This window comes from Aulonocara sp. 'chitande type north' Nkhata Bay, linkage group LG13, assembly GCF_057382095.1.
Source record: "Aulonocara sp. 'chitande type north' Nkhata Bay isolate Kocher_YH1m ecotype deep benthic linkage group LG13, A_spYH_male_GT1.1, whole genome shotgun sequence".
Lineage (NCBI taxonomy): Eukaryota > Metazoa > Chordata > Actinopteri > Cichliformes > Cichlidae > Aulonocara > Aulonocara sp. 'chitande type north' Nkhata Bay.
In genome coordinates, this window is record NC_141356.1 from 17916784 (window position 1) to 17930459 (window position 13676).

Below are 13676 nucleotides of genomic sequence, written 5' to 3' on the forward strand. Positions count from 1 at the left end.
TCTTAGTTAATGTGAAAGGTGTTCTAGGAGATAAAGAAATAATACCCCAACACAAGATCTGATTTACACAGTCTTTATACCACAGCGATTTAAAACATTTCTCTCAAATGTTTTGAAAGAGGAATTTTACAATGATTTTTACTTAGTACAATTTAGTCCCTTTATTCTCTGTGCAAACAAAGCACAATAACAACTGAAATAAATGAAGTCAGTAACAAAAAGAACTCAAAAGAATGAGCCTGCATTGCTGATCCCTTTTGAACTTAAGCAGTAAGGCACATTATAAATATTCGGAAATTTCAAAGACAAAATGTTAACCTTACAGCTTAGCTTGGATTTACCTCTTAACTGAGATTATGTATGAAAGAAAATTGTACATAATGTATAATGTGTGCAAATATGATGAAAAAAATAAATCTGTCATTGACACTGAAAGAAGGCGATCACCACACTGACACTTAAAACTTGAGGAAATATGCCTCCATGTGATAAGCTTAATCAAAATTTAAAAGTAAACAAACGTCCTTTTAAATCCTTGTAAGATTTAAGATACCTGAGAATTCAGGGAATAATTTAAAGCCAAGTCCCTTTATTAATAAGATGTACTGGAGAGATCATAACCCGTGTGACGTTAAATCCTGCTATCTCAAATAAGAGTTGGCTTGTGAACCTGAAAACTCAAGACCACTGTTCCCTCTAAGCTGAGCGCGTGAGCAATCGTGCACTGCTGACAGTCTCCGCGCATAGAAAATCAGCAAAATAAAATAAATACATGTATTTACTTTCATTCCAATTCAGGTTGGATTTTTTCTTTTTTTTTTTTTTGTGCGCAGCACAGATTTTCTGTGTGGGGAGACCATGTCAGCAGTGCGCGATTGCTCACGCGCTCAGCTTAGAGGGAACATTGCTCAAGACACTGCACCATATTACAAGTAATCATTTTAAAAAAAAAGTACATTTCTCTAAGAAAAAAGGATAAAATGCTTGGAGACATTTTTAAGGCATCATCCCTGAAAAAAGTGTACACTATAGTCATAATGCTGAATTTAAAACGTTTGGGATTTTTAAAATTCACTATAAAGCCTACTGGCACTTCATTATGGGCTACAAAGTAACAGATTTAAAAAAAAAAAAAATTTTTGGTGGGCATCGGTGTGTACTGGATGTAAAACTTAAGGATTTACTGAGGCATTTAAAACTGTCCCTTCTGTAAAAAGGAACCATTGGGTATAGCAGGTTGAATCCACAAAACCACCTACAGTGGAATGATTTTCTTCCATAGCTTATTTATAATGAATTAATATCTAAAATGCATTATTATCTGTAAATATCAAAGTTGATGTACATTAGCTGGCCTTTATAGTTAGTTATGCAGCCTGTAGCTTCATAACTAACTAATCTCATTGCCCCCCCTCCACATACCAGCAAGCCCGTTTGGCTTCATAATGAAAGCTTCCTCTGATACTTCTTGGGAAAGCATATGTTGATTTCTTCCTCTGAGAAATAATATATTTGAGTAGGTACAGCTACAACTTTCTTTTTTTAAAATCACCGACATTGGGCTCATCTGTTTCAAGACCATGTACCCACAGCCACATTAAGGAACATCTTTCCAAGATATCATGGCAATTACACACTTATCCGACCATGATGAATACAGCTAGAACACATCTCTCCCTTAAATTACCCACCAAATGAGCTCATGTTTGAAACTTGCCCACCGGACAAATCTGAAAATTTAACCCGAAAGGGTCTCAAGTCTCAGTCTGCATGATAAAAAGATGTGTGGACAGCCCAGGACTGCACTGTTCCTTTACCAAACACAGCGTAGAATATTGCCCCAAACACGTCGATGGCAGCAGCAATGTAGAAAACAATCTGCCATTCTTCGATGGTGTTCTAGAGGACCATTAGCACAGTTAGTGTTAACATACAGAAAAGGCCTTATTTGATTAAATATCACTACTAAGCTGTTTTATTGTCACGTGCGTGGTGTAAAATGATTACATACGATTACAGATTTAATATAATTTGGATTAACTGACTGAACATAGCATGCAGGTATGTAGTATGCTCTTCTCCGGTCTAATGTAACACTTAGTTACCTTTCTAGGACTATTGGTGCCCCCTATTGGCCAAACCTTAAACACCTTAATCCTGTACTTACTAAACCAATTACAGAGGAAATGAAGCATTATGCTAAAGTAAGGATACCATCTGTCAGGACACCCAGAGTGTCCTCATTTTGTATGAAGCAGCAGCACACTACATATTAAAATCCAATAAAGTTTACTGCTACCATTCACTACCTCTTTACTCGCAGCTATAAAGATACTGTGTACTCTATGTGTATGTTTAATCTAGATTCCAGACTTTACTTTTGAAACAAACAAACAAAAAAAAGGACTGGTTAGTTACATCGTTGCTGAACATGTTTCTTACCTGCTGAGTCAGAGCTCTTGCTATGACTGGTCCCACCATGCCAGGGATGGTGGCAAAGGTGTTGGTGATTCCTAGGAGAATACCGGCATATCTAAAGAGACAAATAAAAACATTAAGTCCTGAGTAATAAACCCGATAAAAGCACTATGTAGTACATAATGTTGCTACACTGATAATGAAATGTAATTATATTTATAAAAAGAAATATCCTCCATTATCTCATGGGCTATGTTGATGCCTAAAATTATTATCTTGATAACAACAGGCCAGAGGGAAACTTCAATATGTCAAAGATATCTGAACCTGAAGATACACTGAATTACACATTTATAACCATAATCTCTCATCTTCACACTGAAAATGATTCAAAATTAAAATGACTGAAGTATTATCATTATTATTAGTAGTAGTAGCATCCAACAGTTTTCTGAGGTGTTATTCTTACGAAGGAGCAATGTCAAGGTGGTTGATGTTGAAGCCAGATGCCGACACTCCTCCGAGAGAAGAGGAGATGGTGAGGAAGGTCACAGCCAAGGTGTAGTCACAGCCTGTATAACCTGCTGCCACCAGGAACACTGCAGGCCCAATCATCCCTACAGAAACAACACAACTGTGAAGTAGCAATACTGGTAATATTTTTGATGTCAAGAGCCTGCAGTCAGTTAAAAGTCGAGGATTCAGCAGTGACTGTCATGAATTACCAATGAGGGTGAAGGACTTCCTGACAATGACAGTGCGGTATTTGCGGGTTTCTCGCAGATAGTCGGCAATTTGGCCGCTCAGCACAGCGACCACAGCACATCCCAAGTAAGGCAGAGCCGACAGAAAACCATTCTGTTGGGAACAGACAATTACAATCATTTCATTACTGGGAGACTTTATTTTTTACTTTTTCATGTACTCTCAGAAGACAACGATTAACCAAGGATGTTGAATGTTTTAGTATTGCAGTTAGTCATTTCTACTTTACTGGTTCATCTCCCTGGAGTTCTAAACAAACTAACCTTTTGTCCCAAGTTTAAAGGGGATCTATCGTGCTTTTCTATATTTTCTGTTAAATATTTACTATTGCAATTATGGCTTTTCCTATGAAGCATGGCTAAAGTATCAGATATAGAGGTTAGTGTATGTATTTACAATCCCTGTGATCAAAAGGCTCCATAAGAGCTTCATATAAATAATACACATACATTTTTTACTAGGACTCATACTCTAGAGTTCCAGAATTTAAAAAAATCTAATAAAAATCAGCTTAAAATGAGAGCAAGTCCTCTTTAAAGTCACTCTGGTATTGATTTAAACTAATGTGGTTTCTCACCTGCTGTATGCTAAATCCCAGGATGTCACTCATGTAGGTTGGCAGCAGAGTGAGGAGGGTGTAGAAGGTCCAGTTGTAAGAGAAGTGAGCCACAACAATGGCCAACAGCGGCATCGAAGTCACTATGGATCGCCAGGGGATGTTGCTCGCCGAGGTGGACAGCTGGACCAAAGCGAATGTAGAAGTAGGATGAAGAAATAACAGAAGTTGTTCATTAGAATTTCTTCGAAAACACATCTGAAACAACAACCTTGATGTTCACCAAAGACTAAAGAAAAGATGAAGCTGCGCAAAAAATGTCACTGCTGTGCTGATGAAGCTTTGACCTCCTGAGACCCGAACTCTTCCACAGCATGCATTTTTAATTTCTCTTTGATATTTGGGCATATTGGGGCCAGATGAATGCCAGATGAATTTTTTCCTTATTTTGTTTTTAAGAAAAATAAGAGCCACATCTGAGGATATTCGTTTAAAATTTTGATAGAACAGTAGCAGTATAATGTCCTTGTAGGTGGATATCAGGCCCTTGCAGAGCAAAATTGAGTATTTTGGTCTAAATAACCCAAAATGTGATGTCCACATATGTGGACGCCAGGTCCTAGGAGGTTAAAGCCACTGCAGTCTATCCAGCCATACTAGGGCTCCCAGCTGCTACATGCTCACCATCGCAGTGCCAGTAATGCAGATTCATGGCAGGTATTTTGACAAGAACAGATAAGAAAGTAAAATGATGAAATACACTGATATTATGTAACATTAGAATCAGATAACTGGACTGGAAATGCCTGCCAACACGCTGCAGCAAGCACTAAGAGCAATGCAATAAGTGTATATTAAAGCTGCTCTTTAATGTAAGAGAATTTGCTTCTTTTTTAAAATTTACAACCTGTTATCATGTTACTACTGTTACCTCATTCTTGAGCGAGGAGGTGATATAGAGTCTCTCCTGCTCTGATATTCGTGGATGGGTATTCGGGCTGTCAAAGACGAAAAAAGCCCACAGGACGAACCACACCAGTCCGACAGCACCTGAGCAAACCACAAAGCAACACTGGTGACCTACACTCATCCAGCATAAATCCTCCATCATATGAGTGCCTTTATCCAGTAAGCAAATATGTGGAATGTGGTTTGGTTGTCTGTTCCTGAAACTGAACTGAAGTCTGAGTATCTCATTCTCTCTGTCTTGCCTTAAGGGACTTTTACATCTGACATATGTTTGGTAGAAGTAAAAGCTCCAAGTAAAAAAAAAAAATCAGACCTCTGCATTGTTTCCATTTATGCATACATTTTCTTCTTTCCATTTTCTAAATTGTTATTTCCACTGTCAAAGAGGAACAGATGCTAGCGACAGCTGCTAAACAGCACTGTGAAGAAGTGCTGACTAATCAACAAACAAGTCATTTGAGTTCAGACTGATACGTAAGAACCTCTTTAAGCATAGCTGACAGTATGTGTTAGGCATTGTAGCATGTTTACATAAGACAAGATTTTTAAAAAATTACCTGCAATGTGAATTCAACAGAGTTTTTAAGCAAATTGATCACTGACGAATTCACAATACCAACCATTATCAAAGAATGCTATTCTAAATAATAACAACAAACTGACAAATCTGTTAAAAATAACTCACATAAACAAAATATGAAATCAGGTTGAGGTAAAATTTGTACAAAACACCTCTTAGAGCAGGGGTCGACAACCTGCGGCTCTTTGGTCCTTATATTGCGGCTCTGCATGGTTTGGAAAAATAAATTATAAGTATTTAACTGAAGTGGATTTTATTTGTGTTAGTTCTTTTTTAAAACTTGTAGTTCTAACTTGGAAGATTATTTTTGTATTTCAAGATCAGAATAAAGTTATATTTTATTATTTTTCGTCGCTCAAAATAAGCGTCACACTCGTGGAAGCCGGTATACCCGCTGAAACGCTGTGCATTTACCGAGACTTTCAGCCCTCAGTAGGCCAAGTATGGAGAAATGTAAGAAAAGAAAAATATCTGAATAAAATACAACATTTAATGATGCCTGGGCAGATTCATTTGTATTTACTTCTGACGAGAGTGGCCTACCAGTATGCCTAATTTGTGGAGTGTCGATCTTTGGATCAACATACATATGTGAGCAGCTATTCTCCACCATGAACTATGTTAAAAACAAACACCGCTCACGCCTCACAGACGACAGCTTACAGTCCTGCGTAAAGATGAAAATGACTTCGCACAGCCCCTATCGTACAGCAGACGCTGCGCGCAGAGGTTCAGGAGCAGAAGTCCGATTGTAAACACATCACGGCAGACCCGACGATGTTTACATGAACATGCTCTTCAGCATCTCTTTATTGATCACTTTTCGCACGCACAGCCGGCTGCAGCTTTCCAGCTCACAGCCCGACACATACAAGCAACAGCAGAGAGAGCAAGCCGGTGAGGCGTGATTGTGGATGACACTCAGGTACGTCTGCCTCTCCTGCAGCGGCACTGCGAGCCATGCCCCGCGAAGCACGTTAACCAGGTTAAACAAATATGCAGATATTTTGAAAATATTTATTTTTAATTTTTTAGGAGCATAGTGCTTTTTCCAATTATTTTTTAAATTCTGGTCAAGGCCACGCTACACTCCGATAGCCCAGAAGGCGATATAAGGATGACGGCTCACTGTTTTTGTTTGCTAATGGATAAGTTCAGCTTTTTAATTCATTTAAAAGAGACCATCAACTAGTTGACTTTCTTTTTTGTTATTATTTTTTAAGGGTTAAAAATGTGTTCATTACATAGATAAAATGTAATTTTCTCCGTAGCACTTCATGGATATCATAAGCAACACACTATAGCTGTTTATACAAAGCATAAGAAAAACAATATACACAGTGTTATCTTCATTTTAGATGTCAAAAAGTATTTGCGGCTCCCAGTGTTTTCTTTTCCGTAGAAACCGGGTCCAAATGGCTCTTTGGGTGTTAAAGGTTGCTGACCCCTGTCTTAGAGCAACTACTGCACAAAGTAACTGTGAGACTAAGAATGATTTTTTCCCTTTAAAACAAATCTTCCTAAACTCGACTATCAATAGTATAATTTACATGTATTACCAAATATATAGAAGACATAGGTCCAGTCCAGGTAAAAGATGATTTCACCAGATACAGGAAGACTTATTACTGTCCCCAGCTGTGCTCCTGGGAAGAGAAAATAAGTAGGTTTGTGTAACTACTGAAGAAAGAACAAACAGAAAGTGGCAGGTGGACATGAATAGTTAAAGGACAGATGCTGGTCTGCAAGAGAAGCCTAAGCCCAGCAGCTTAAATATTCATGATAAAGGTTAGTGTGGCCAAGTGCTCATATTTTACTTAATGTAATATTTTTCAAGTGATCAGCTGTAGGCTGAAATTAAAAAAAAAAAAATGCATAAAATAGGCTAAAAGTGCAATTTGTCTTTATGTTGACAGTCTAGCTCTTGCTGCAGTCTTACCAATGTAGGAAATGGTGAGAAGTCGGCTCCTCTCCAGCGGTGGGGCCCAGGCTGCCCACATGGTGTACATTGCTGGGAATGTAACACCCTGAGGACAAACACATCAGGAACATTAAGAGAAGTGCACAGATGACACTTAAGCATAGCCAAATATTAGCTTAACTATTCCTGGAAACCATTTCAGGACTGTCACATGAATTTTATTGCCATTTGCAAATCTTATGGCTGCAGCACAGATAGTGATTATGGTTCATAAAACAGGTCTGCACAAATGCATTCAGCTCCGTTTTCAACATCTTCATTCTGATCCCCTACCTCGCCAATCCCCTCCAGCACTCTGACAGCAATGAGGTAGCCTGCACCCAGGTCAGCAGCCACAGGGGTAAGCAGTGTAAAAATTACAGTCCCCAGGATCCCAAAGCCCATCAGCCATTTTGGTCCAAAGCGGCCAGCCAGGTAGCCCCCAGGGACTTGTGTCAGGATGTACCCGTAGAAAAAAGAGCCCAGGATCCATCCCTGTGTTTCTGAGTCCCAGTTGTAAACACTGGCCTATGAGGGGATAGATTAGAAACTTTAGGACTTCAGGGCTTAGGATATTGATATCATGTCAATTCAAGACTTACAAAGTACTGAGTCTTGGATGCCAACTATGTTTCCCCGTTCACATAATTCTGCCTAATGTATGTTATTTTCCTACAGACAGACATGAATAAAAATAAGGAGCCTGCAAATAATAGTAACTCCTTAACTTTAAAATCTTATCAGTAAAATCAGTAAACTGTTACCTCTACATGTACATGAAATTATACACCAAAAGACTGACTTCCACTGAGAATCCAACAGGTCTATATAACTGGTTTGCATTTAAATCTAACTTCAGGACCTAGAAAGACTTTAGGTGGCAAACATACTCCCAAGCTACATTGTTACTTTATTAAAATTGACTAAACCTATGGAGGACACACTTTAAAGTGGGATTAAATAGCTGCAGTCAAATTTCGGCTCACCGTGTGATTGTGTTTGCGAACTGCAGGGTTGGAATGGCGAGGGCACACTGTGCCACTGTGGTTGGTGTTTGATTGGTGGGTGTTGTTGAGCATGTCCACCATCGCCACACTGAGGTTTACCCTCAATGAATAGACTACAAAGAAGCCATAAGAGGAAAGCAATGCCAGGGCGTAGCGTGATGAACCGCATGCTGGAGCTGAGGGACAGAAACGACAGCAGTGTGAATCATCTGTTTGCACGTATGGTCTGTGTATTAATACTACAATATCACAACATCCGTGTAACAAAAGGAACACAACATAATCCTAATAAGTCAAATCTTAAAAACCTTTCATATTTTTATGCTGTGCTTTTGTATTATTATAATTGAATTTGGTTATCCTTTAAGTAATGATTCTAATTAGTTTATTTTAAATAAATAATATCAATTTCTAGCATCAGCATGTTGATAATGCATCATGATACATTTCTGCATTGGTATCCTGTCTCAGCCCCATCTGTAAGTCAACTCTAATAATACCATTAAATTTCAAAATTCTAAGTCTTATTTTCAGAACTAAGCTACTCTGGATTCAGTAGGTTCCCCAAGGATGCTTTGGCAGAAAGAATGTAGCAACCGGGGATTAAACCATCAACCTTAAAATGAGTAAATGACAAGCCAAACCTAACAACAACGTTAAAGCTCTGAAACTTGTAGCACAACCTTATTTTCATAACTACACTTCACCATTTAATCAGTCTATTTAGTTTGCATACAGTACAACTACCTGCTGATACGACTGATAGTACACACCACTGTCACTGTTAAAATGGGTCTCCTTTATCCAGCCGACTGAACTTATCCAAAATGATACAGAGCTTATTTCAGTAAATCCTGTTTACATTTGGCAAACCTAAACTTGCCCTGTCAGTTCTGTCAGGACTGTGAGTTCACTGCATGCACAGTTTCTCAGAGCTAAACCACTGCATTCAATTAAAACCCGTTTTTCCTTCGAGCTGACAGTGGGTATGCAGGTATGACATGACTCATATCAGAGACACGTTTCATGATACGATTCCAGGGCAGACGTGCCTAACCTCGTGACCGATGCTCATTAAAAGATAAACTGCGTTTACACACAGGTGTGGATGACCAACTTAAATGTCTTAGATGGCAAAATACCATGAACACCTAAAAATGCACACTCAGCTGGTGAATTCAGTAAATCAACCCTTCTATAATGTTAGTGACGACTCTAAATTTAAGGTTTACACTACAGTCAGACATACCAGCCACTTTAACGATAAAATTGTGCTGTTCAGGTTGTTAGTATGTGTCTTTCCTGCCTCTTCCCAGTTAATCAGCGCGGCTTCTTACAAACATATGCTGCACAAAACGACCGAAGCGCCCGCATCGTTAGCTGAATGCTTTGGTTTTTTCTTTCACCTTTCTGGACTTCTTCTTCGCGTCCCCGGCGAATCAGCGGAGTCCTCTGCTCGTCGACCTCCACGTCCGACCCGTACCGCTCCATTTTTTTAAAATATCAGCTTTTAGTTGGATTGCTTTACCGCATCACAAGCTGAAAGCTAACTTCCCTGGAGCCTGTCAGCTGAGCTCGACTCGGCAACTACCCGTCACGTGACGTTAATCACCGGACCGGAAGAGATCGTTTTATTCAAGTGAAGGTGCTGAGGAGGTGCTGTAAAAACTTTCAGCAAGAGTGTCAAACTGAAATAAACAAATACATCATTAAATAATTGACTAAACTCGCAAATAAATAATACATAATAAATTATTTACAATATCAGTTCATTTTTATGTTTTTTTGAAAAAGAAAAGCAACGTTTAAGCCGGTGCGTTTCAGGCTGATTAATTTTTAGACACCACAATGACATTTCTTTTTAATATAAAAAAGAAATGTAGTCAAGTCGACTTATACATGGTTGAATATGCATGATGTTACACTAAGAGCCATCGAAAAGGGAAGTCGACTTTTTCAGTCGTATTTCCTCCAAAAATAAATACTCTTGCCAACACTGAAAATACAAATAGTAAACAGTAATATTAAAACAGATTATGTATCAGTTTTTGGTACTTGAATCCACACATGAATGATTACCCAGGAATTTTAAGTTATCTTCTTTGTTGATAAAGGCGCTCTGAGGAAGTCAGTCTGTTTCAAGCTGATGATACAGCATTTTAAAATACCACAATGACGCTGGAATAGGTGGTTACAAATATGGGCATGAACATTTATTCAGGATTTGTTTAGTTTTAATAAAACACCCTCAGGGAGCACATCAACATACATGCATATACTCTCGCAAATGCCTTCATGTAAATTAAAATAAACAGGAATTGTCCTTAATTTTAGTCTCTGTCACTGTGGTCCGATTTGTTAATTTTTTTTTTTTTTTCAAACTGAGTTAACATGAATTGTTGTGTTTTTGTTGTAATGCCTGCTCTGAACTTCTTATATCTTGCTGGTGACAAATACCACACAAACATCATAATACCGAAGAAGATAAATAACATCTAAACTAAAATAGACATTTTTCAAGTAATAAAAGCTACATAGAAACAAGCATCTAATGTGAATCTAATCTGAAAGCAAACTAATCTAAAGTAGACTTAAAAAAAATTAATTAAGTTAAATAAAGCTTTAAACTAATAATAAAAATCTAATTCTGAATGATTTGTTGTCGGTTCATAGGCCATATACAGCCCCAATCTGATTTCAAGAGGGCTGACCTATAAAAAACAAGCATCCAAATGATCTGTTTAAGAACAAATAAGTTATTCTTAACACATGGCCTTCATTAACAAAACAGTAAAACAGGCTAAGAAAAATGATGTTACATCTTCTGTTCACTTTAGTCATAGTCTATTGTCAGTGGCACAAAACCTTTATCTGTAGTTTTTTATGTAAGTAACCAAAATAATGGGGTTGGTATAAGGTCTCGCACTGATTCTCACAGTGATGGCAACGACACATGCCTTTTTTTGCAGCTCATGGATCATGTGATAAATCACATAAATAACAATGGATCAGCAACCCTCAGGACAACCTTCAAAGGGAACCTCCACTGCAACCTGAGACCCACTAACCTTTTGACACGAAAAAACCTCTTGGATGAGAGGTGCACTTTTTTTAGATGGTAAATGGCCTGTATTTGTATAGCACTTTACTAGTTCCTAAGGACCCCAAAGCACTTTACACATCCAGTCATCCACAAGCTACATTGTAGCCACAGCCACCCTGGGGCGCACTGACAGAGGTGAAGCTGCTGAACACTGGCGCCACCGGGCCCTCTGACCACCACCAGTAGGCAACGGGTGAAGTGTCTTGCCCAAGGACACAATGACCAAGACTGTCCAAGCCGGGGCTTGAACGGCAACCTTCCAATTACAAGGCGAACTCCCAATCTTGAGCCACTCCAGTTTCCTGCTTTTTTCCAGCTTTTAAGGCTAAATATGTATACACTTAAACCACTTTAAAGCACTTCACACGTAAAGCACAATTTAGACTCACCAATAAACTTATCATGCATGTATTTGGACTGTTTGAGGCATTGTCATAGTGCAAGATGTTTATAATAGTTTAGAGGACCAAAACTGCAAGTATGACTGGATTAACCTGCTTGGGACTCTGGAAAGCAAATACACCGTATAGTTCCTTCCTCTAAGGACAAAGATATATGCTTAAAGTGTAGTGAAGAACCATTAACAATTACTGAAAAGAGCAGCTTGTTAACCACCGGTTCAAAACCTGGATACTTTTTTACCTATTTCTCAGTTTGAGTGTTTTTTACACAGATGCCCAGAAATCAATCGCTTCTCATTCAAGATAAAAAGCTCCCATATACCACATGCAGTCATGGTAACAAAGCAAGTGCACCCTCTTTTAATTCTAAAGTTTTACATGTCATGACACAGTGCTTCCTTACAGAAGCAGGATGACGCAGCCAGATGCTGATGATTAAGTGCAGTTGACTAAGTGACCATTAGCAAGTGTGACCATGCATAGTAAACTTTGGGCACTTTGGAGGCCTGAAGCTGGGAAAGATTACAAAGCCATTTTAAACACTTCAAAGTCCATCATGCTACAGTGAGATGGATTGTTCACATAATCAAGCTTTCTAAGAGTGAACATCCTTGCAAATTCAACCCAAGGCCAGAGAAACTACAAAAAACTACATGCAACAGTTACCATGTTAAACGTTAGAGTTCATGACTGCAGAACTAGAAAAAGGCTGACAAAAAAGACTGAACAAGAATGGTTTGTTTAGAACGGTCGCCAGGAAGAAAAGACTGAAATCAATGTTTTGCAATGGCTCAGTGAGAGTCCAGAGCTCATCTGATTGATATGCTGTGGTGAAACTTGTATGAAGAGCTGTGTACGAATGAATGCCTGCAAGTCTCAACGAACTGAAGCAACATTGAAAAGAAGAGTCATACAGCCATGATACAGTCATACAGAAAACAGTTAATTCAAGTTATTGCTGCTAAATGTGGTTTTACTGCTGAATTGTGTGGTGCATCTAGTATTTTGGCTTGTTTTTTGTCAAATAAATAACAATACAGGGTAATCTATAATGTTGCTGTTCACCTGAGGTTGTGTTTAAATATTGTTAGAACCTGGTGAGGACCAGGTGATTTTTTTTTCAATATGTCCTGATACACAAAAACCTTAGAACTGAAGGAGGACATACTCTCTTTTTACCATGAATGCATACACATGTTAGAGAAATTAAATTCTAGCATTTGTGAGGTTGTGCAGCAGTTGTTTTGCCCAGATAATAATCTAACCTCAGTCAGTTATCATAACTAAAGAGTTTTTTTCCATCGTGCTCCTCATTGACCGAGTCTCTTATTCTATTAGAGTCAGACGCTGGACACAACAGCTTACTTATTATTAGTGCCTGAAAAAAGTTTTCCAGTTTTTGTGCTGTAATCCCTGCACCAGACAAACTAATGTAAAACATATGAACATGAAAAGGTCAAAGAAGTGGTTTCCTTGCACAATAAATATGACAATTGGAGGACATTATTTCTTCAGATCAATACCAAAGAACATTTTTCTAAAGAAGATCATCTTGTGATGATGGCTCAGAGATATCATCACAGCATGATGAAACCTGTCCAAGTTCGAGATAAAAACCATCAAAGATTGCATTAAAACATAATCCAATCCCCAAAACCAAACATGTTTCACAGACTGCTGTATCGCGTGACTTTCTGTACATTTACTCAAATTAACTGTCATCACACAGAGGAGACACGCTAGATTTACTACAATTTCAATATTAAAACATGAGATTTGTAACACTTGAACTTTAAACTTTTGCTTTGTGACACTGCAAATAAATTGATTTTTAGGGTCCAGTTAGCAAATCATTAAAATGGCATTTTCTCCAAACTCAATTATTGGTGAATAAAACAAGTTCTGTTTTGTTTCTGT

The 13676-nt window shown here is 38.3% G+C and overlaps 1 protein-coding gene across 1 annotated transcript; it reads right to left on the reverse strand.

Moving 5' to 3' along the window:
- Positions 1-57: 57 nt before the first annotated feature.
- slc17a5 (solute carrier family 17 member 5) lies at positions 58-9853 on the reverse strand. Its single transcript, XM_086258934.1, has 11 exons — positions 9662-9853; positions 8235-8431; positions 7543-7776; positions 7228-7315; positions 6848-6934; positions 4671-4789; positions 3761-3922; positions 3144-3276; positions 2888-3035; positions 2443-2533; positions 58-1899 (listed from the first exon to the last, which is right to left on the reverse strand). Exons 1-11 carry the CDS (start codon positions 9744-9746, stop codon positions 1762-1764), a joined length of 1482 nt encoding a protein of 493 aa, XP_086115060.1. The 5' UTR covers positions 9747-9853; the 3' UTR covers positions 58-1761.
- Between the last annotated feature and the right edge of the window lie 3823 nt (positions 9854-13676).

Coding starts and splice junctions, on each gene's coding strand:
- slc17a5 (XM_086258934.1), bottom strand. CDS start 9,746: ATGGAGCGGTACGGGTCGGACGTGGAGGTCGACGAGCAGAGGACTCCG. Junction 8,432..9,661: donor CGAAGAAGAAGTCCAGAAAG/GTGAAAGAAAAA, acceptor TCTGTCCCTCAG/CTCCAGCATGCGGTTCATCA. Junction 3,923..4,670: donor CCTCCTCGCTCAAGAATGAG/GTAACAGTAGTA, acceptor GCTTTGGTCCAG/CTGTCCACCTCGGCGAGCAA.